The following is a 22,458-nucleotide window of genomic DNA, read 5'->3' as shown; positions in this document are numbered from 1 at the left end:
CAGTTTCCACTCAGCAGCCAGGGAGACAACAGGGGGCCTGTTCATCTACCCCACACCAGTCCAGGGGGAGAGTTTCTCTCAGGTGGGGAGCTGCTCTGAGACCAGGCATGGCAGGCAGATGGGGCGTGGTTCCCATAGGACAGCACCTACCCAAGACCCTTGTCTTGCCCCCAATACCTCTGTGATTCTATCCTAAACCTGAGGTTAGGGTGGAGTGGGGGTGCCCCAGGAGGAAGCCCACTTGGGGCCCTGCCTCCTCTCTCCTCCCTCCACGATCCTTCCCGAGGCGCCCAGCCCGGCCAAGCAGCGTGAAGCCCCAGCCCCTCAGGGGTTCTCAGCCTTTTCTTAGCGCACAATTCCTTCACATCAGCCTTTTACAAGCCCCACCAAGGAAAGGGGTGTCTAAAGGAAGCTGCCTGAAGGGTTGTGTCCAAAATCAACCTCCTTCCCCATCTCTCACAAAGGAACCCTGGGGCTGGTCTGAACCACTAAAGCCCAGAGAAGGGTGGGGTTCTCCTCAAGGTCTCACAGCAGGTGGGTGACAGAGCTGGACAGAAGGCTGCGGCCCAGGCCACGGAAGGTTAAATGCCTGAAACAGAAAGCACCAGCAGGAGCTGGACAAGGGTCCAGCCGCCTTCTAGCTTTATCCTGTCCGTTAGGTCAGACCACAGCCACTCATCCTGACCCTCCACTGAGCTGGATGAATCTTGGGCCTTCAGAGAGCTCAGAGTGTGGGGAGAAAGTGGAGGATCAGAACCTGGTGGCCCAAAGGGGCTGTGGCTGAAAAAAAGAGGCACCCTCAGGAACCAGGTGCCCAGAGAAATGTCCTTATCCCTGGTGTCTCCCTGGGTCTTGACAAAGGACTGAAAAAAGTGTGCAAAAGTCATGACCACAAAGGTCATGAGCTCCCTGGGATGGTTGCCTCATGCCCACTCCACCTCCAAAAGGAGACAAAGTGTAGGATGGGCCTTGGAGTGGGCCTCTGGCATAAACAGGGCCTCAGTGAATGGAAGGGTGGATGCATGGTGGCTGGGTGAATGGCTCCCAAATGGGCAAGTGCATGGGATAGGTACATAAATAGGTGCCTGAATGCGTGGAAGGGCCAGGCAGTGGACGGAAGAAGAAATGGACAGGAGGTCTGGCCAATGGATAGAACAACGGCCTGATGGATCTATGCCACAGTGACTGGACTGATGAATGGAGAGATGGCCACAGCCAGGTCAGTCAAGAAGTAAAAGGCCAGCAATGATGAAAGGCCCTGAACATTCCTTCCCTGAGAGCAGACCCCCATCTCCTAGACAGACAGGACAGTAGCTTTTAGTGAGGGTGAAGCACTCACCTTTACGTGGAGCTGTGGGGATGAGGAGCTGGGCAAAGGCACGGGGATCTTATCTCCCACCAACAGGAGAGGGGTTGGGGCTGCACCACTGCAGGGCTTGGCTGGCTGGGGTCCCGAGCTGTCCCTACTATTGGGGGCAAGGCCAGGGCTGGCTTGAGGCATCTGGTCTGTGGTGGGCTGCACCAGCTCCCCAGAGGAGGACAGGGAGGAGTTGGCAGAGATGCTGACAGAGGTCCCAGAGGTGCCAGGAGCATGAACAGCAGGCTCTGAGGAGCTCTTGGGCACAACTGGCGGCTCCAGAAGCTCCCCACTGGCAGGCTGGCTGGAGCTCTCAGATGACAAGCTCTCCACACTGAGGGCTGGCGAGGGGGTGGCCGAGGGTGGCTCCGAGTGTGAGAGGCGGGAGGCATGGAGAGCTGTACAAACAGATGAGCAAGTGGGTGCCACACCCAACACGGTCACTCTCAACATGTCTACAGTGGTCTTGGACACCCATGTCCTTCCACGTCCATAAGAAGCCAGAGAACCCGCCTCTCACTTTCTCACCGAGCATGGCTCCCATCTCCACTTTCCTCTCCTGTATCTGATCTGACCCAAAGCCAAGCCTAAATTAAAAGGCAAATCTGCCAGGGAGGAAAAAGCTCAAACAAAATCAAGGCTGGTCTCTCCTGTGCCTCCAACCAGGAGCAGAGGAGGGAGGGAGGGCTTCAGGAGAGGGGAGAAGTAGGCAGCCCTCACAGCAGCCAGCTCTGGGCCTGGCACTGCCCTGCACTGCTTTAATCCTCATGTGGGTGTCAGATACCATGCTTGCAAGTATCGTCATTTGCATTTTCCAGATAAGGCAACAGACTCAGTAAGAAGGCACTGGCCCAGCAACGGCTGGGGTTGAACCCAGCTGTGTCTGACTCAGAGCTTATCTCGCTGGCTGAGTCCTACACCCATCCACCACCTGCACTTGGCTCAGCTAGAGGGCTCTGGGGCTCCAGCAGGGGCCAGAGTTGGGGCCCCACACCCCTGAGCACCTGCCTCCAACATGCTCTCAGCTCCACAGTCTCGGCTGCAGCCGGACCCCAGCCATGGTGGAAGGTGACTGGGCCCAGCGCCCAAGAAGAATGCAAGAGAGCCAAAAATACAATGTGCCTGGATGGGAGAGGAAGCACTGGGCAGAGGGGACACGATGCCCTGGGCTGGCCCACCACTACCATTTTCCAGATAAGGAGATTGAGGACAGACACAGGGAAAGAACTGCTCAAAGTCACAAGGGCTGAGTCAACAGAGCCAGGTCAGAGACGGAAGCTGCCAGTGACTGGAGGGGAGTGACTACACAGGCAGGATTCCAACTCCCCCTGCCACGTGCTTTCCTGCAAGCTGACTCTATGCTAAGCACTTCACCAGAACGCAGGTAATTCTCACAACAGACCTGTGAGGTGGATCATGAAGGGTTAAACAAATGGAGTCTAGAGCCTGAATTCAATTCTTGCCTCCACTACTTAAGCACTATGAGACCGTGGGCAAATCACTTACCCTCTCTGCACCTGTTTCCCCTCCTGCAAATGGGGGTATGATACCTAGCTCACAAGTTAGCTCAGGATTAAATGAGAGGACACATGTGAAATACCTGGCACCTAGCATAGAGGGATGCTGCTGAACCCCACCCCCTTCCCAGACCTGACCACAGAGTTCTGACCATCAGGAGAGCTTCCAGGGATGGCACTCACCTAGCGGGGATGCACTCGGCACTCGGGGGGCAGGGCGCTTCTTTGTCTTCGGGCTGCTGGTGGGGGTGATGCCATACCAGGGGTGCAGGGACTTGGGTGTGGACTCCGGCTGGGCCTGGGTAGAGCCAGTGGCCAGGCTGGGTGCAACAGGGGGCTCCTCCATCTCCTCCTCCTCCTCAAAGGGATTGTAGGGCTTGGGCTCCAGGCCAGTCGCTGCCGGGCTCCCTGGGGCCACCTCCTCCATTCCTCCATTCTCCACTCGCCTGCCCTCCCGGCATGGCGGCCGGGGGCTGCTGCTCGGGGGCAGAGGGGCTGGCTTCTTTTTTGATTCTGCCTGTACTAGTGTGATCCAAGGAGGGTCCTTTCTGAGGGCTGGTGTCCTGTAGGGCAACAGGAAGAGGCAGAAACCATTAGGAGTCAGTGGGGCAGTGCCCTTCTCTCTCTGGACAGTTTTGAGTCCATTTCAAAGGAGATGAATGAGAAACTGCGCCTTTCTCCTCTCCCACCCCCAACACAATGGGCTAGTTTGGGCCCAAGGCTTAAATGGACTGTTGAAGTCACCTCTCCACTGGGCCACTAGAGGCCCAGAGAGGGTGAACCTTCATGCCGCATAGCCTCTGTTAGCCCAGCCCAGCAAAGGACCCACAGAGGATCCCTCTGTGACATTGAAAAAGTCACCTGGCCTCTCTGTATCAGTCTCACAGACAGGAAATGGGGACAATAATAGCCCTCACCTCACAAGGTCACTGTAAGAGTCCAGTGGGCATGGCACCTGGCACACAGCAAGTACTCAATGAGTCTTAACTGCTCTTATGGCCATGGCCCAGCTTTCTCCCTCAGACACACAGCAGAAGCAGAGCTCCAAAGAACAGCTGGAAATAGATGTCCCCACCTATGACGCAGAGTCTCAGGGTAGAAGACCTGAGCCATGTATACAGCTGAACTGTTCTGGGCTTTTCTATATCTGGTTACTAATTCTCCCAATTCAATGAGCCAGGCCTAGGACCCCCAAGTTACAAAGGCAGTGGAGGCATGGGAGGCAAAGGAACTCCAGAGGTGACTGTCCCCACCAGGCACTGCCCACAGGAGGGGGCTCCCAGGGAGCCTTGGGGAAGGGGATGTGGGCACCCAGAGATGAGCCCTGCCCATTGTCAGGAGGGTGTGGAGTGGGTCCTTGCCTGCAGGAAGCCCTGCCCCCTACCCCGAGCAGGCCCCACAGGTCCACTGTTCCCACCACCAGGTTCCCACCCCAAGCAGGCCCCACAGGTAAGCCTCTCAGAGCCAGCGTACCTCTCTGACAGCTTGGGTGTCCCTCTCGGCTTGGGGACAGGAGGTTCATGCAGCCTTCCTAGATGGGAAAGGAGAGTGAGACAGCCCTTCATGGATAGCTGTGGGCTTGGCAGCAGAGTGGGGCACCTAGGGAGTCAGCCAGAGTGCCTGCTAAACCAAGGAGTGCCTTTCCCTCCTACCAGGCAAGTCATGGACTCCAGGTGGCAACGGAAACCTCACCTGCACACTTGCACGTCCCCACCCCAGAGCTCAGGGAGATTAGATAAGCACTAAAGGTGACAGGTAGAGAAGATCAAAGGGGCAAGGTCATTCAGCTAAAAATAAACATAAAACTCCATAAAAAGCGGGGGATGACAAGGCCAGGGCATCTAAGACCCCATTTGCATTTCAGCTGAGAAGTGGGAACCCAAGTGCTCCTCAGACACTTCCCTAGTGTGGACAGAAAACATTGTCTCAACGCAGCCCCAGGTTACCTCCTCCTGTAAGCCTCCTGTCTCCCAACTGTCCACCATGAATCCCACAATGGCCTCTGCTGCCTCCACCTTAACAGGCTTCTAGTTCTACTGAAATCCCTGTGTCTTTGCCTATCTCCCCCTGGAGACTGGCAGCACCTCAAAGGCACAAACAGGTCTGAACAATTTCTCTGTCCCAACTGCCCAGCTCAAGGCTGGGCTCAAAGCAGGCCTCCATGAGTGCAGAACAGACTGAACAGCCAGAGGGATTCTTTCTACCCCAGACCCCATGGTCTTTCCTAACCTAACTGCCTTCCCTAACCAAATGATAAGGATTGCCTGGCACATCTTAGGTTACCAGGAACCTCGTTTCCATGAGCTCATGGAAGCTCAGGTAGGTCATCTGGGTCCTACCATAAGGCAGTTTTAACTAGCCTGAAGAGAGTCCCCAGAGGCCCACCTGACCAGGAACTCACCTAGCTTGTCCCCTGCCCCCAGCCCCTGAACACTCCCTTGCCAGATGTCCAGACATAAAGAGTACACAGGCTGGACATGGGAGAGGAGGTCACCTGGTATACACAAACTGACCATACAGAGTCCCAGATACAGTCAGGACACAGGCACACACAGAGTTTGTTTACTTGCTACACAACCCAAAACTAAAGCACACAAAACACACAAAAGAACACAAACACCCCAACACACACAGCCTGGGGCATGATCTGGATGTACCTGTTTTGTTCAAACTATACCCCCAGCACCAGAGAACAGAGCCCAGCACAGAGGCCCCAGTCACTGTTTGCTGCATAAACTAGTAACCTCAGAAACACAATCATCCCCCAGACAGACACACAGGCACAGAGCGTGGCCCCATCAACACTCTCAGTGTGCATGTCTGTTTAAACACCAGATACTCCCCAGGGAACACCAGTCCCAGTTGGGCCCTGCTCACCATTCACTAGGTTGCTGCTGCTACCCTGCTCCACCAAGTTCTCAGGCTGCAGGCTGGACCGGGGCCGGGGTGTGGGGGGCGTTAGGGCTGTGCTCTCCAAGGCCTTCCTGGGGGCGGGCATGGGGCGGCCAGCCTGGGAGCTGGCCAGGTCCTGTGACTTGTCCAGGACCTCGGGCTTGGTGGGGATTTGGGGCCGGGCCTCAGCCCTTGCAGCTGCACTTGGACTAAGGCCACCTCCCTCCACGTCCTTGGCTTCTTCTGCTATTTCTTTTGCTTCTTTTTGTTGTTGCTTTGGCTGCGGGGGGGACCAGGACTTGGCCTCTGACCGCCCACCTGGGCCCCGCCTGGCACAGTGCTCCGCACACACGAAGGTGCCCTCTTCAGGCCCACTCCTGTAAGCGCCGGGGATCAGGGTGCTGGAGCACTGTCGACACCTGCCAGGGAGAACAGGGATGGATATTCAATGTGGCCAGGCCCAGCCCAGCATGCTGGTTACCCTTCCTCCAGCAGCCAAGGCTGCTTCCTCTAAACCCTCCTCCCAACTGCCAGCCTGGATCCTGTCTCAATACCCTGGACTGCCCAGAGGAAAGGGAAAATGGTAACTGTCAGGATCATAGTAGAACAATAAAACCACATGAAATCAGCCACAGCAATTGGGAAACACGTGTTCAGTTTGTGCTGCAAGAGGAAGCAAAGGGTTCCCCCCAAGAGATACCATCCAGAGTGTGGCTGCCACTCATTAATGGCTCCGAAAATCAATTCAGTGGTTTTAAACCAGCCAGGTTTTTGTTTTGTTTTGTTTTATGGAATAGAAGAAAATGGTACAGAATAAAACATCAGAGTATATCACACTTTTTTACAAAACTAATCCAAGTTGTGGGTCAATTTATACAAATTTTACTTGTATAAATATATATTTATAACTTGTCACAATGTCAAGTGGATTTCTTACTGGGTATTGGGGTCACTATAAAGTTTTTTAAACACTGCCCTGATGGCCAGAAGTACCTGTGATGGTGTAATGAGTCCCTCCTCGAGATTCCCCCCATGACACCCTGTTCTGCGCTCAGGTCCCGGGTTCCAGGTCCAGCCGCACTGCCCCCAACACACAAACACACTAAACCGTGATCAAGTGCATGTAGCAACTGTCAGACACCAGCTCCCTTGACTCTTCGATTTTCTTTTTTGATTTCTTTTTTGTAACATATGAAATGATTTTGTGTATTTTCTAAGTTATTTGTATTTTCCTTGCCTCTCATTCCATTTTCTTTAAACCTGGCTTCCCCTGGGAGTCATACACTGAACCCTGGTGGTTATTGTGATTTCTTGCCCCCCAGTGGCTTTTAAAGCATATTGTGCTCCTTAAATATCATCGGGTAGTTTGCCTCAAAGAGCACCAGTAGCAGTGGAGGCAGAGCCGCTGGGTTCCAGCCCCATTTCTGTCTCTTATTATGTGACTGAGCAAGGCTTCTCCTTGCTACACCCTAGTGTGCTCCCCAATAAAACAGGGATAAGCAGGATTCTCCAGCATGAAGAGCCCACCAACGTGCCTGGCAGGTGGTAGTGCTGAATCCATGGAAGCTCCCTCCCTGCTACCAGGGTGCTGGGGTCAAGGCCCCTGCCTCCTGGCGCCCCCAGCCACTCACCGGAAGCAGTGCCGGTGGTACAGCTTGCCCTCGGCCAGGTAACGCTGCACCAGGTGCACGTGTTGCCCGCAGGCTGCGCACATGCTGCTGGGGGTCCGGTAGGCACCCTGCTCTGACAGGTGACCCGAGGCGAGCTCCTCACCCTGCAGGAAACAGGCAGATTGGGGGTAGGGGCATGGTCACCAGTCATCCTGTTCCCCCCTCTAATGGCTTCTGTCCCCTAAGTACACCCAGGTGCTGATGTGCTTCATCAGAGCCCTGGAGGGACACAGGGTGGGGGAGTGCCACCATTTCTCAGATGAGAAGCTAAAGCGCAGAGAGGGCACAACCCACTCAAGGCACTGAGTCAAGGTGGAAACAAAAGTCCCAACTCCCAGTTTCTGGGCTTTCCCCACCAGAAACGTGGCTGTATGACCCCTTTCCCTTGGCTGCTCTTACTTGTCTCTCATCCCTACAGGTTGTCCCTGATGGGTGACTGTCCTCTTAGGTCCACTGCATCTGCCTTCTCTGCCATTACTCCTAGGACCTCAGCAAGTTTAAACTCCAGTTTCTCTGCTTTCCAGCACCATGACCTTAAGCAAGCAGCTGGCATCTCTGAGACTTGGGTTCCCACCTGCAAACTGGAAGCCTATACCCCTGACTGTCTCAACCCTACACATACTCACTGGACACTCATCCTGTGCCCAGTGCCCTGTCCCTCAGGAACTCCCTGAGGAGCATACTGTAAAGTGCTGTCCAAAAGTAAAGGGCTGGGGTCACCCCTCTAAGCACCTTGGAGCACCATACTGGCAATGTGGCCCCCACTTCCCAGCTGAGAGACCTTTGACACATGACCAAGCCTGCCTGAGCCTCAGTGTTCTTGTCTGTATATCAGGACACATAATACTGACCTCCCAGGGCTGGTGGAAGATTAGACAGAATCACCCTGGGAAGTTAAAAGCTGTCTCAATAGGAATCAATGCTAGTATTTGCCATATTTTGTGTAAATCCTGTCAAGCCCAGGATGGCAGAGTCAGTGTTGTGGACTGCCCTATTCCCCCTTCCGAGGCCTGGTATCTCTTGCCCCTGACCCCTGGCCTGGCCTGTGAGACTATTTCCAAAACCAATGGGAAAAGGACCAAGCACCCTCTGAGCACTGCAATGCCAGTTGTCCTGACCCCACCCAACCCTTTTCACCTGCACCCTTTCACCCACCCCAGACTGCCTACCTGTGCCCTATCTCCTGGTTCCACTGGAGTAGATGGCCGGGAGGAGGGTGCCAGGCCCTTTCTAGGTGGTGAGACACCGGCTGTGAAGAGACAGGAAAGAGACCTGAGGCAAGTAGAAACCTTGGAATCCCAGGAGGCCCCTACCTGGCCTAAGATTTGAGCTCCGCAGCCATCATCTGGTTGGGACCAGAGTAGGCTTCCACACCACACAGGCCAGGGGGTGCCTCTACTTCCAAGTGAAGAGCCAAATGTGAGCTACTTAACCTTGCTGAGCCTCTGCAAAGTGGGACGGTGACTCCTACTACACAGAGGCAATGTGAACAAGAGGCAACAGCATAATCACAGAGCTAACAGTGCCCAGTTTACGAGAGGATGTGTAGCTTCCTTTCCACCAGGGTAAGGGGGTTGAAGGGAAGGAAAAGAAAAAAACCACATGGTGCTGGAAACCATGGTACATAGTTCAGAAAAATGGGACAATTTCCTGGGCCAGCAAGGGGCTGCCCTGCCTATACGCACATGGGCAGCTATGGCCCAGAACCCTGCCAGCAGTCCCTTATGCCAAGAGAAACCCACCCACCCCACCCCGCCAGCTTCTTCCTCACCCCACTCCTTCATCGCTTCAGCAAATATTCACTAAGTACCTATTCTATATTCAGTGACGAAAATAAAATCCCCCAATTCAGAGAACTGCATTCAAAAATAGTCCAGTTTACAATATGACAATTTTAAAAAAGAACACACAAGTCCCCTACTGTGGTCTAAAATAGCATTTACCAAACTTCAGGTCACAATCCATTAATGGACCCTGAAATCAATTTAGTGGATTACAACCAACACATTAAAATTTTTAAATTTTTTTTATTTTTTGATTGATTGATTTAAGTTTTAGTTTTTGGGGTTGTTTTTTTTTTTTGACAGAGACAGAGAGAGGAACAGATAGAGACAGTCAGACAGGAAGGGAGAGAGATGAGAAGCATTGATTCTTCACTGCAGCTCCTTAGTTGTTCATGGATTGCTTTCTCATATGTGCCTTGATCACGGGGGCTACAGCCGAGCAAGTGACCCCTTACTCAAGCCAGCGACTTTGGGTTTCAAGCCAGCGACCTTTGGGCTAAAGCCGGTGACCTTGGGCTTTAAGTCAGCAACCTTTGGGCTCAAGCCAGCAACCATGGAGTCATGTCTATGATCCCATGCTCAAGCCAGCTACCCTTTGCTCAAGGTGGTGAGCCTGTGCTCAAGCCGGCGACCTCGGGGTTTCGAACTTGGGTCCTCCATGTCCCAGTCCAACGCTCTATTCATGGCACCAACGCCTGGTCAGGCTGATTGATTTTAGTGAGAAAAGGAGAGAGAGAGAAAGAGAGAGAGAGAGAGAGAGGGAAACATCAATCTGTCCCTTTATATGCCCTGACCAGGGTTCAAACCAGCAACCTCTGTGCTTCAGGACAATGTTCTAACCAACCCAGCTACCCGGCCAAGGCATAACCAACACATTTAAAAGATGGAATAAGGCCCTGGCCGGTTGGCTCAGTGGTAGAGCGTCAGCCTGGCCTGTGGAAGTCCCAGGTTCGATTCCCGGCCAGGGTACACAGGAGAGGCGCCCATCTGCTTCTCCACCCCTCCCCCTCTCCTTCCTCTCTGTCTCTCTCTTCCCCTCCCACAGCCGAGGCTCCAATGGAGCAAAAGATGGTCCGGGCCCTGGGGATGGCTCCTTGGCCTCTGCCCCAGGCACTAGAGTGGCTCTGGTCACGACAGAGCGACGCCCCGGAGGGGCAGAGCGTCGCCCCCTGGTGGGCGTGCCGGGTGGATCCCAGTCGGGCGCATGCGCGAGTCTGTCTGACTGCCTCCCCGTTTCCAGCTTCAGAAAAAAAAAAAAAAAAAAAAAGATGGAATAAAATAGAAAATGTCTGTATGCATCACATATTATAAGGGAGACGATCTTTCCTGAAACTTGTTTCAATTACATATGTGTGCATGAATTTAGATTGTGATAGGAACTATATTTTTTACCATGAATCATGGTCAAAAATTTTGGGAGCCTGGCTGCTTAATCAAGTCCCAGCCCCTACGGTCCCATCCATCTTCCTCTCCTTCTTCCCCCTAACTCCTGAAGCACACAGGCCCCCTGCTACCCTCTTGCCTGGAACATTCCTCTCCTGATCTTCACATGGACTCCTTCTTCTCCTTGTCCAAGGCTTAGCTCAATATGTCACCTCCTTGGAAAAGCCCTCCCTGACCACTCAACTGAAGTAGTCACTTCCTCTTCCCATTGTTTTTTATCCTGTTACCTTATTTTGTCTCCTTATTGGACTTTCTTGAAATTATATTTCTTTTAATGTATTTCTTTTTTTTAATTTTATTTATTCATTTTAGAGAGGAGAGAGAAAGGGAGAGAGAGAGACAGAGAGAGAAGGTGGGGAGGAGCTGGAAGCAGCAACTCCCATATGTGCCTTGACCAGGCAAGCCCAGGGTTTTGAACCGGCGACCTCAGCATTTCCAGGTCGATGCTTTATCCACTGCGCCACCACAGGTCAGGCGAAATTATATTTCTTATTACATTGTGCTCTCTCTCCCTCCCCCATCCATTAGACTACAAGCTCTGTGCATCTGTCTTGTTCTCTGCTCTCTCCCTAGCACAGTGCCTGGCAAACAATAGGAGAAGCTCGATAGATACTTGTTAAACAAATGAATAAGTGCCAGTGCTGGAGCTACATAGCTGTGAACTAGACAAAGAGGGTCTGCAGGGGAAGAGAGAGGAGTAATAATGATATTATGGCCACAGTCTTACGTGTTCAGCGTGGGACAGGGGGCTACAAGAGCACCTGGGGAATATCAGGCAGGCTGCTTGGAGGCAAAATGTGATAATTAGAGGATTAGTAGGGAAGAATGTAATGAGGGTGGAAGAGACGAACAGATAATGTAGTTTGGGGCTGGAGGATAACCAAGAAGAAAGGCTTAGCAGTACAGAATGTGATAAAGTTCAAGAAGCAGAAAAAATTGGGGCAGTGAGTTGCTCAAGCTAAATGTGAGGAAGCCCTCAGGGGCTGCACTAAGAAGCTGGACTTTGTCCTGAGGACACCTGCCCTGCCACCCCGTGGGAACTGGTACCCCTCCTCCAACTTCCCAAACACTGGGCTTCCTGTACTCATACTCTGGTTCCAGACCAGGATATGGCTCCTGGAGGTCAGGGGCCAGCTGATGTGTCCAGGGTCACTGGCACCCAGAGCCAGGTACAAGCTGAGCACCCAGTATAGCACTTTGGGGTCTCAGCAAGGGCCCGGCTCAGAGTTCCCCATCCAGTGAGATCTAGTCCAGTCAAAATCATCCTTGAAATCCCTCCATTTGCCCAGAGAGTGCAGCACAGGCCCATATGGGGGAGTCTATCAGCCAGCTTTGCCTCTGGGGTTGGAACACATCACTGGGTCTCCTTTGGTTAAGCAGCAGGTGGGATAAAAATGGTTTGTATTTAGGGGCCAAATTATAGGAAAGTAGAAGCTGTACTTCTAGCAACAAGAATCCCTGCAGGTCTAAGGGTGCTCCCGCGCAGGCACAGCTTGGGGAGCTGGTCCACCAGGGCACCCTCACCCCAGGGCTCCCAGTGAGGACCCAGGATCAGAGTGGGCACCACCGACAATAGGACCTAGGGCCCACCACCACCCTACCTACCCCCCAGCTCCCAAGAAGGTGACCCTCCAGAGAAGAGCTTAGTAGAAAGAGAGTGAGGTTTACAACAGGGAACCCTCCAGAAGACAGGACTGAAATGTGATTCTAGGTAAGTAAGCTAAACTAACCAACGGAATAAAGACATCATAATACTAACCTTAGGTTCTAAATAAAAAGCAGATACAGGTTTACATTTCCTCGTTTACTCCTCACATCAACCCTGTGAGAAGGGTGTTGCTCTTATCCCCATTGCAAAGGGGAAAGATGGTGGCCCATTGTCACCCAGATAGTAAATGGCAGAGAAAAAATTCTGAGTACACACTCTTAACTTCCATCCTAATGCCTCTCACCAAAGACTCAGGAGTCGAGAAATCCTTTTAATTTGATTTCTATTAAAATACATATAATGCTATTTATTCAAGTATAACTAATCCCTAGCAATATCTCAGGAAGGGGGGGTAACAGATTATTTTAATTTTTATGCTTTTTTCTGTGTTATATTTTTTATTTTTATTTTTTATTTTTTTTTGTATTTTTCTGAAGCTGGAAACGGGGAGAGACAGTCAGACAGACTCCTGCATGCGCCCGACCGGGATCCACCCGGCACGCCCACCAGGGGCGACGCTCTGCCCACCAGGGGGCGATGCTCTGCCGAGACCAGAGCCACTCTAGTGCCTGGGGCAGAGGCCAAGGAGCCATCCCCAGCGCCCAGGCCATCTTTGCTCCAATGGAGCCTTGGCTGCGAGAGGGGAAGAGAGAGACAGAGAGGAAGGGGGGTGGTGGAGAAGCAAATGGGCGCTTCTCCTATGTGCCCTGGCCGGGAATCGAACCCGGGTCCCCCGCACACCAGGCCGACGCTCTACCGCTGAGCCAACCAGCCAGGGCCTTTTTTCTGTGTTATAAATTGTCCATAGTAGCCTGTCCAGGCAGTGGCGCAGTGGATAGAGCGTCAGACTGGGATGCAGAGGACCCAGGTTCGAGACCAGCTTGAGCGCAGGCTCATCTGGTTTGAGCAAAAGCTCACCAGCTTCAACCCAAGGTCGCTGGCTTGAGCAGGGGGTTACTAGGTCTGCTGAAGACCCACGGTCAAGGCACATGTGAGAAAGCAATCAATGAACAACTAAGGTGTTGCAACGTGTGACGAAAAACTAATGATTGATGCTTCTCATCTCTCTGTTCCTGTCTGTCTGTCCCTGTCTATCCCTCTCTCTGACTCTCTCTCTGTCTCTGTAAAAAATAAATAAATAAATAAATGAAAACATTTAAAATTGTCCATAGTAAGCACATTTTACTTTTAAAAAGGAAAAAAAACCTGACTTCATAGAACGCTTTTTTAAAAGCGATGGGTTGCAATTGTTCACATGGAGAGCAGAGACAGGAGACAGGACTAAAATAGGGCAGGGGAGGGGGTCAAGGTGCCACCCCCTCAGGACCCATAGACAGCTGACACAAAACAGGAGTCAGGACACCTGGATTCTTGACCCAGACTTTCTGCTTTCCTGCTGTGTGACCTTAAGCCCCTTGCTTTCCCTCTCTGGGCCAACTTCTCTGCAGGAGAGACCCAGTTGCACCCAGGAGATTCCTGCATGGAGATTCTCCAGGCAGGAGGCTCTGTAGCACCCAGTAATCTGACTCAGAGCAAAGAAGTACCTTTGTATCCCGGGGACTCCCCAACTCCCCAGCCTCTCAGTTCTCAGGTCTTAAAGGTCACTCTTGGGGAAGCCACTGCACAACAGCCCTACAGGGACACTTCCCTGCTGGAGGAAAAACCCCAGGGAAGTGTCTGCAAACAGGAAGTGAGGGTGAGTGCAGAGAGGTGAGCTCACAGACAGCGGTGAACCTGCCCCGCTTTGTCTCCTGTCACATTATTTCGCTCAGTCACAGGCTGCGATGTTACTTGTCTGCCTCCCCCACTAGACTGGCGCTCCAGGAGAAGAGCGACCTGGTCACAGCTGCACCCCCAGCACACTGCTGTTTCACTCAATAAATAGCATTTCAATGAATAAATGAATGATCCAGTGAATAGATGATGAGCTGCCTTCCCAGCTGCCTGTCTGCAGCTCAGAAAACTACCATACGTCCCCAGCTCCAGCCCCAGGCCCACCCCCCTGAAGGGCTGTCCCGCTCTCACCTTGGCCAGGGCTGGTGAAGTGGTTGTAATACTGAGACACGTAGGTCATGATGCTGAGGCAGTCAGGGACACTCATGGAGACCATGTCATTGGGGTCCAGGAGAGCAGGGATGCCCAGCTCCTTCTCAGCCACTTCAAAGGCCTGGGTGGGAGTGGGAGCAGGTGCAGGGATGGGGGAGGGGGGAAGCAGCCATAGCAGGAAGAGGAGAAGGAGGCAGGGTTAGCGGGTGTCCCTCAGCTAAGGCCCAGCTTGGCTTCCCTCAGTGGGAGACTATGGGCTCCCCTCCCTCTAACCCCACACGATGACCTGGAGAAGGGGGAGGTCAGGTGCTCCAAGGACACGCAGGCCAGGGGGAAGCAGGGGGCAGAGAAACAAGTGAGGCAGACCTTCGCTGCAGCTCCTGCCCTATAAGCCCCCTGCCCACCCCCACCCCCATACACAGCCTCTTGGGCTTCCATCTCTCTGGAGACTCACCAAACGGTTATTCTCGAAGACATTGTTCTTGGAAAGTGAATCAAAATCTCTGCAAGAGGCAACGGAGAGGAGGAGCTTTGAGGAGGTAATCGGGAAAGCTACGAGTCCGGAAACAGCCGGGTGGAGGTGACCTCTTCCCAAGGGGAGGGGTCTGTGGCTGTCAAAGAGGAAACTGAAGCAACAAGCACATGCTTGTAGAGTTGGGTCTGCCCAGTGGGGCCACATGAACTCAGAGGCATCCAGGCAGAGGCTGCAAATCACTCAGAAGGGGTAGGGCTCAAGTTCAAGCTTTCAGATTTAAGATCCCTTAACTCACTGCAAATTTGGACACCCTTCCACAGGAAGCCACATCCTGAGTCAGTAGAAAAGACAAAACTAAGACCAGGACAAATGCTTGTAAAAACAGGGACATCCGTGAATTGAGGACCTCATGCTGGTGCTATGCTAAACTTCTGTCTTGAATTTACATTATTTACAACTCTATTTGGCTGGTATTCAACCCATGTTATAGATGAGAACACTGAGGCCCAGAGAGGAGAAACCAGTCGGCCCTGGGAATCCACATTCCTGGTCCTTCTATTGCATGTCTCAAACCTGGGGAAACCACACCAGCATGCTGAATCCCATCCCAGACTGAAGATGAATGGTTTTTTTAATGGGGCCAGGAATAGAACAAGTCTGAACTAGACTGGAAATCATACAGATTCCAAAGCTACTGTCCGGCACTAAGCGACTGGCTGCCTTGCTGGGCCACTCCTAGGAGCACCTTTTCTTGGGGAGCAGTAAAGGGTTTTCCAGTTTCTAAGCTGGGGCAGGTGAAGGGCAGCAGACCTGCCTAGGGGACCCTGGGAGGGGACAGCTGGCCAGCCTGCTGGCTTTATTTATCCCCCTCCTCCCTCCCTGCTCCAGGCTGCTAGAGTGGTAGAACCAGTGGAGGCAACCCAGCCTTCTTGCTTGCAGCCTTCCAGGTGCACCCGACCAAAGCCTTGCCTCTCTGTGGCTGAACACAGCAGCCTGACTGCCTGGTGTAGTGAGCCCAGAGGCCAAAGCAGGCAGCCCATCCTTCAACATCTGGGTCCCAGGCTTTGCTCTTCCGGACTCGGCAGTGACCTTGAGCAGGTCAGCAGTCTTTGCTGGCTTCATTTTCCCAACCTCAAACTGAGAAAGCTCTAGTACACGTCCCAGCCTGGTGGGGAGGGCTGACTGGTGGAGTCTGGGCTTGGTGAAGGGCAAGCACACTCCCCTTCCTTAGCCCTCCTACCCCCTAGTTTCTTCAGGCAGAGCCCAGGTGCAGTGAACTGAGAACCCCGGAACAAGGTGGACTGGAGGGAGGGGAGGTGACTGTGTATAAGCTTTTCTGCCTTACCACCTCAGGCCGGCCACTTCCCTCTCCCCTCAGCTAGGTCCCTAACTCCTCTTGCTTTGCCATTGCCTACTAGCATGAACCTCAACAAGCTATGTAACCTCCTAAACCTCAGCCTCCTGGTCTGTGACACCATAAACTGAGTGAAGGGACACCAGCATAAGCCCCCTACAAAGGCTTGTTTCAAGATCAAATGGGACAAAGCAACTAGTCTTGGCCATTTATTTCAGTCTCCCCAACAGTGTTCCTAGAAAGTTGGGTTTACATTTTGTTCACCCTTTGCCCCCAACACCCTACATAGTTCCGGGTACTCAGTAGACACTCAATAAATGTTTATTGAATGAAGAAATCTTGGAAGCAGTGTGAAAACTGTAAAGGCCTTCTTCCAGCCTCTTACCCCCACCCCCATCTCTGTCTCTAATCAACATCTGGGCTTTGGTAACAGAGATTTTTCTGAGAGTTTCAAAGGACCGGGAAGTTCTATTTGGCTCTGGAGAGGTAAAGAGCACAAAAATGAAATGCAGGGCCCTGGCCGGTTGGCTCAGTGGTAGAGCGTCGGCCTGAAGTGCAGAAGTCCCGGGTTCGATTCCCAGCCAGGGCACACAGGAGAAGCGCCCATCTGCTTCTCCACCCCTCCCCCTCTCCTTCCTCTCTGTCTCTCTCTTCCCCTCCTGCAGCCAAGGCTCCATTGGAGCAAAGATGGCCTGGGCCCTGGAGATGGTTCCTTGGCCTCTGCCCCAGGTGATAGAGTGGCTCTGGTCGCAACAGAGCGATGCCCCGGAGGGGCAGAGCATCGCCCCCTGGTGGGCAAAGCGTCGCCCCCTGGTGGGCGTGCTGGGTGGATCCTGGTCGGGCGCATGTGGGAGTCTGTCTGACTGCCTCCCCATTTCCAGCTTCAGAAAAAAAAATACAAAAAAAAAAAATTAAATGCCCTGAAGGGAGTTTAAAGGTGCCTGGATTGGAGAAAGACAACAATGAACCAGCCCCCTCACTGTAGTGGCAGAACCTGCCCCCTGCAGAGGCAGGGCCCACAGCGCCAGGAGCTTGAACCACTTTAGAAGATGATGCATGCCACACCCTATATCCTCCCCTACATATCCCTGAGGTCCAGAGGCAGATTTAACAGCGGGCACACCAGGCACGCACCCTGGGCCCCGACTTCTGAAGGGCCCCACAAAACCCCAACTTTACACATTTTTCTAATGACACCAAGTTTGGTTTCATATGTGCAATTTTAACATTAATAGTACATAATACTTTTTATTTATTTTAAAAATATGGTTAACATGTATTTTTATTTTCCCTGTCTTTCTTTTTTTTAAGGGGACCAATATTTTCTTCTGCGTCCAGGGCCTCAACTGACCTTAATCCACCTCTGCTGAAGTCCCCTCTTATGCCTTATGTGGGACCTGGGCCTCAGTGTCTGTCCTGTGCAATGGGCTGGCAGCCCCAACACCAGCCTGCCTTGCCAATGAATGTCTGATATAATTATGAATCCCTTCTCAGGAGGGCAGCCACCCTCCATTCCACACCAACTCCGGAAACATCCCTCCTCTGCTTAAAACCATCATGGCTCCCCATGTCCACCCTCCTTAGCCAGTAAAAAGCCCTAAGCATTCTGGCCCAGCCACTTCTCCTGACCCTCCCTGCCATGTGCCATGGGCTCTAGCAGGGCTGCCTGTGGCACTGCTCAGGTAGTCCCCTCTGCCCAGAATGTCCTTACCTGCTCCTGCTATCTCCTTGAAGACTATGTGGTATCTGGGGGGCCTTCCCAGCCCATCTCTCTGGCATAGCACTTTCCATTTGGGATTATCAACCCTGCTTCTACATCTGTTACTCCATAGGCATGGGAGACTGTGTAGGGTTTGTCTCTGTTGGTTGGTTGCTATCTCCATTACCAGGCACAATGCCCAGCACAGAGTAGTAACTCTGTAAATACTTGTTGAATAAATAAAGGAATAAAACACTTTCATCATCTCCCTACTGCCTCATAAGACTACTTATAATAACTAATGTTAATTAGTTGATTATTACCTCGTTTAATCCTCACAACAACCCTGTAAGGTCAGTCTGATTATCAAACCCACTTTAGAGATGCGGAAATGGTGCCTGAAGGGGTCCAGTGATTTACCCAAGGTCGCACACTTGGGCCATAGAGGCACTGAACACAAACCAAGCAGCCTGCACTTGGATGCTACTCAGAGGGCTCAGGTCCACCAACAGGGCCAGTTTGACACCCAAGTCCCTTCACACCTGGCCCTGGCCCCTGCCTTCACCACCTGCCCCACAGCCAAAACAGAAGACCCCTCAAGCCCTCCACCCCATTCTGGATGCTCTTCTCCACCCTTCAAGCCATTCCTGAGCCCCACCTCCCACCCCTGTCAGTGCAGATGTCACATGCCCCACAGCAGGCAGGGCCCACCTGCATCTGTCTCCACCTCATCTTGTTCACTTCTGCATCCACACCCCCAAAACCCTCTCCTCTGGGGTCTGCCCCACCACCCACAGGCATTGTACCACACGGCACAGAGTAAACTAGGTGCACGTGCCATTGAGTCCTTGGGCATCCTTCCCTTCCTTCCCTCCTCCTCAAAGCCTTCCCAGATACTGTCTTTGGGGAGGCAGGTGTGGAGGTGGAACTGCCACAGAGACTCCAGACCCTGCCAGGCTCCGTGCCCTAGTGGGGGGCACTGTATGCACAAGAAATGGCAGACACCAGAGAAACTTTCACCCAGTGTTTTATGAATGAATGAATGAATGAATGAATGGAAGAGGCAGCAGCGCCCAAGGAAGAGGAAGCTGAGATAGAAACCTCAAGTCAACTGCTCTGGGGGTCTGAATAAATTTTCCTGTGAGAACTTCACTGGGCAGACAGGGACAAGAAGGGGGCATTTCATACCCTATAGCAGCCCATTGGTGGCTGTCAGTCAGACACTATGAGTCTACACTTGGCCTTCCTGTCCCACTAAGGGCGGCAGGACCTTGGAGCACACACCTGAGGAGGCAGGTCTGTGTCCTAAGGGAGGTTGCTGGGACTTAACACTCATTCATCCAATCACTGTTAGCCCAGGGTCTCCTCCGTGCCAGGCACTGTGCTAAGTGATCTTGAGACAAGATCGCACGGGGGAATCAGAGAAGTGAGGTTCACTGTACTCAGAATAAGGGGCCCCCTCACAGAGGGAACAGGCCTCAATGCCTCACAGGAAGGGGGTGCTCAGGGTGCCTGTCTGAGAGTTCAGTGCAGGAAAGGCCCAGGATCCCCAAAGAGGACTCGATGCCCCTTCAAAGTGTCAAGGCCTTAGGGAGATGAGCCCCTTGGGCGGAAATCAATGTGTTGTGGGCGGGGCCACCCTTACCTCCCCCCAACCCCGGCAGAAGTACTGGTACCCCGCTGAAGGAGTGTCCCAGTGGGCGGGGTCAGAGAAGCCTAGTGGGGGAGGGGTGTGCCCCGGGCTGGGGTCTCAGTGACGATCCAGGCGTCAGGGCCCGACGGTAGCATCGGTGTCTCGGTCTCCGGGGGGCGGTGCCTGCCACCAACCAGGCCTCGCGTCATTGAGGGGGGCGGGGGTCCCCAGCCCGAGCTGCGCCGCCCCGCTCCACTCCCCGGCCCGCCGCCCTCCCGGCACTCACAGCAGGTCCGGCCGGTGCCGGTGCAGGATGGCGCAGAAGGCCAGGCCATCCCGGAAGGAGCTGCTCAGGTCGCGGATATCCACGCCGCGGTACCCCTCGCACTGGCGTCGGCACCAAGCCAGCAGCGCGCCCCGCGGCCCCGCCATGAGCCGCGCAGGGCACTGCCCGGCTCTGGACGACGCCGAGGTCAGGCTTCACCCTGGGACCCGCCGCCACGGGCCGAGTACCGGCGGCGGCTTCGGCGCGGCCCTGCCTGGCGCTGCTCTGAACTCCCGGCGCCGACCGGCGGGCGCAGGGCGGGGAGGAGGCGGGGCCGCGGCCTGGTGTACTCGTCGGGCTCCGCGCGAGGTCCCGGCTCAGCTGCTTGCTTCCCGCCCGGACCTGCCCGGACCAGCCCGGCCGGCCGCCGCCTACTCGCTGCCGCCCGCTCCCTTCGCTGTGGGCCGGCCGCGGGCGCCACCGTCCCGCTGGCCTCGGTCCCCGCCCGCCGCCGCGGGGAAGCGGGGAGAGGCGGTGGCCTGGCGCCCCACCCTATGGCGGCTCCGCCCCCAGACATGGACCCCGCCCCCCTCCCGACACCCCCCTGTCAGCGAATCCCAGTTACGGTGACCCCTCAAAGAACTGGGACAGCCCCTGAACTCACCCATCGCAAACTAGCCCTTCCCCACGACTTTCTCCACCCCACCACCTTCACCACGCCGGCCACCGGTAACCCCTTTCTCCCATCCTGAGTCCTTCTTACTGTCTGGCCGCAGGACCTGCAAGTCCCCCACATGGATGTCTCTAAACCCATCTAGCTACCCTGGTCTGAAACTTTAGGAAGGCTTTCTCTCCCACCTCAGGCCAATCAGGCAGTTCTCCTGCAGACTCCAAAACACCCCTAGATGGTCACCAGCTTTCTTGATCCTGTCTCACCACTCCTAAATACCCTTGACCTCCAGGTTGTTCTGTTTTCCACTGTCTCTCTCCCATAGCCTGCCAAGGAAACTCCATACTCCCCACCACCACCATCAGTCCAGGTGTCCATTCAGTGATGTATTGAGCCTGACCACCTGTCCTGCACTTCTGACCTCTGTGTAGGCTCAGAGATTACCCCTCCTGTCCTCATAGGGTGGTGGTGGGTTGGGCTTTTCAGGTAAGGACCTATAGGAAGCAGGCCCTTGTCTAGCAGGGCATTAGGTGTCTGGCCTGGAACCATTCTCCCCATTCAAAACCTGGGTCAGCGACCCCTCCCCGGAGGCCTCTCCACCTCCAGAAGATGAATCAGCCTCCACTGGCTGGCAGCTGGCTGCCATTGCAGTGATGTCACCCTGACTAGTGCGTAAGTTAGCTGGGATAGGTCTGTCACTCACTCCCCCCTCCAAGGGAAGGAGCAGGGTCTTAGTCATCTGTTACCCCTCAGCACTGGGGTGGGGGTGGGGGGAATGGAAAGAACAGGAATTTGGGAGTCATATTGACCCAGGCTCAAATCCTGGCTTTTCCCACTAACCCAGCCATGTGATCTTGAGCCGCCGTGAGCCTCAGTTTTTACATCTTAAAAATAGGGATAGCCTGACCTGCAGTAGCACAGTGGCTAAAGCATCGACCTGGAACGCTAAGGTCGCTGGTTCAAAACCTTGGGCTTGCCTGGTCAAGGCACATATGGGAGTTGATGCTTCCTGCTCCTCCCCCTTCTCTCTCTCTCCTCTCTAAAATGAATAAATAAAATCTTTTTTAAAAAATGGGGATAGGCCCTGGCCGGTTGGCTCAGTGGTAGAGCGTCGGCCTGGCGTGCGGAAGTCCTGGGTTCGATTCCCGGCCAGGGCACACAGGAGAGGCACCCATCTGCTTCTCCACCCCTCCCCCTCTCCTTCCTCTCTGTCTCTCTCTTCCCCTCCTGCAGCCAAGGCTCCATTGGAGCAAAAGATGGCCCGGGCGCTGGGGATAGCTCCTTGGCCTCTGCCCCAGGCGCTAGAGTGGTTCTGGTCGCGACAGAGCGACGCCCCGGATGGGCAGAGCATCGCCCCCTGGTGGGCGTGCCGGGTGGATCCCGGTCGGGCGCATGCGGGAGTCTGTCTGACTGCCTCCCCGTTTCCAGCTTCAGAAGAATAAAAAAAAAAAAAAAAAAAAAAAAAAATGGGATAGCCTGACCTGTGGTGGTGCAGTGGATAAAGCATCGACCTGGAAATGCTGAGGTCGACGGTTTGAAACCCTGGGCTTGCCTGTTCAAGGCACATATGGGAGTTGATGCTTCCAGCTCCTCCCCCCTTCTCTCTCTCTGTCTCTCTCTTCTCTCTCTCCCTCTTTGTCTCTCTCCTCTCTAAAAATGAATAAATTAAAAAAAATTTTTTAAATGGGGATAATTTCTTCTTTACAAGGTAGCTGAGATGATTAAGATGTGCCTGACCCCTTAGTGGTCATAAATACTATTGATACCTGGTAAACATGTGGTAAATGGATTTAATACACTTTGTACCCAGCTTATCACCTGTGCCTCTAGTAAGTTATGGAGCAGAGAGGCTGACTTGGGGAATCCCACCTCCTTGAAGGTCCACTGAGTCCCAGCACAGGATACAATGAAGAACCAGGGCGGGGCACCCCAACTTGCCAACCTG

At 53.7% G+C, this 22,458-nt stretch overlaps 1 protein-coding gene and 1 non-coding gene across 2 annotated transcripts in view; one reads left to right on the top strand and one right to left on the bottom strand.

Moving 5' to 3' along the window:
• The window catches only part of MICALL1 (MICAL like 1), a 29,072-nt gene extending 8,725 nt beyond the window's left edge, over positions 1-20,347 (bottom strand). Inside the window, exons 1-9 of the mRNA XM_066358369.1 lie at positions 19,865-20,347; positions 14,872-14,920; positions 14,397-14,538; positions 8,606-8,685; positions 7,398-7,540; positions 5,752-6,185; positions 4,348-4,405; positions 3,058-3,437; positions 1,340-1,755 (exon numbers count right to left, since the gene is read on the bottom strand). Of these exons, the coding sequence (XP_066214466.1) occupies positions 1,340-1,755; positions 3,058-3,437; positions 4,348-4,405; positions 5,752-6,185; positions 7,398-7,540; positions 8,606-8,685; positions 14,397-14,538; positions 14,872-14,920; positions 19,865-20,010 (1,848 nt within the window). The 5' untranslated portion in view covers positions 20,011-20,347. The remainder of the gene's footprint in view (positions 1-1,339; positions 1,756-3,057; positions 3,438-4,347; positions 4,406-5,751; positions 6,186-7,397; positions 7,541-8,605; positions 8,686-14,396; positions 14,539-14,871; positions 14,921-19,864) is intronic.
• TRNAF-GAA (transfer RNA phenylalanine (anticodon GAA)) lies at positions 16,760-16,835 on the top strand. Its single transcript has one exon. It is a non-coding gene; the product is annotated as a tRNA-Phe (tRNA).
• Positions 20,348-22,458: the final 2,111 nt, after the last annotated feature.

Source organism: Saccopteryx leptura, chromosome 1, assembly GCF_036850995.1.
Source record: "Saccopteryx leptura isolate mSacLep1 chromosome 1, mSacLep1_pri_phased_curated, whole genome shotgun sequence".
NCBI lineage: Eukaryota > Metazoa > Chordata > Mammalia > Chiroptera > Emballonuridae > Saccopteryx > Saccopteryx leptura.
The sequence above is the reverse complement of the archived record's forward strand: the minus strand, read 5'-3'. Positions and strand labels throughout refer to the sequence as shown.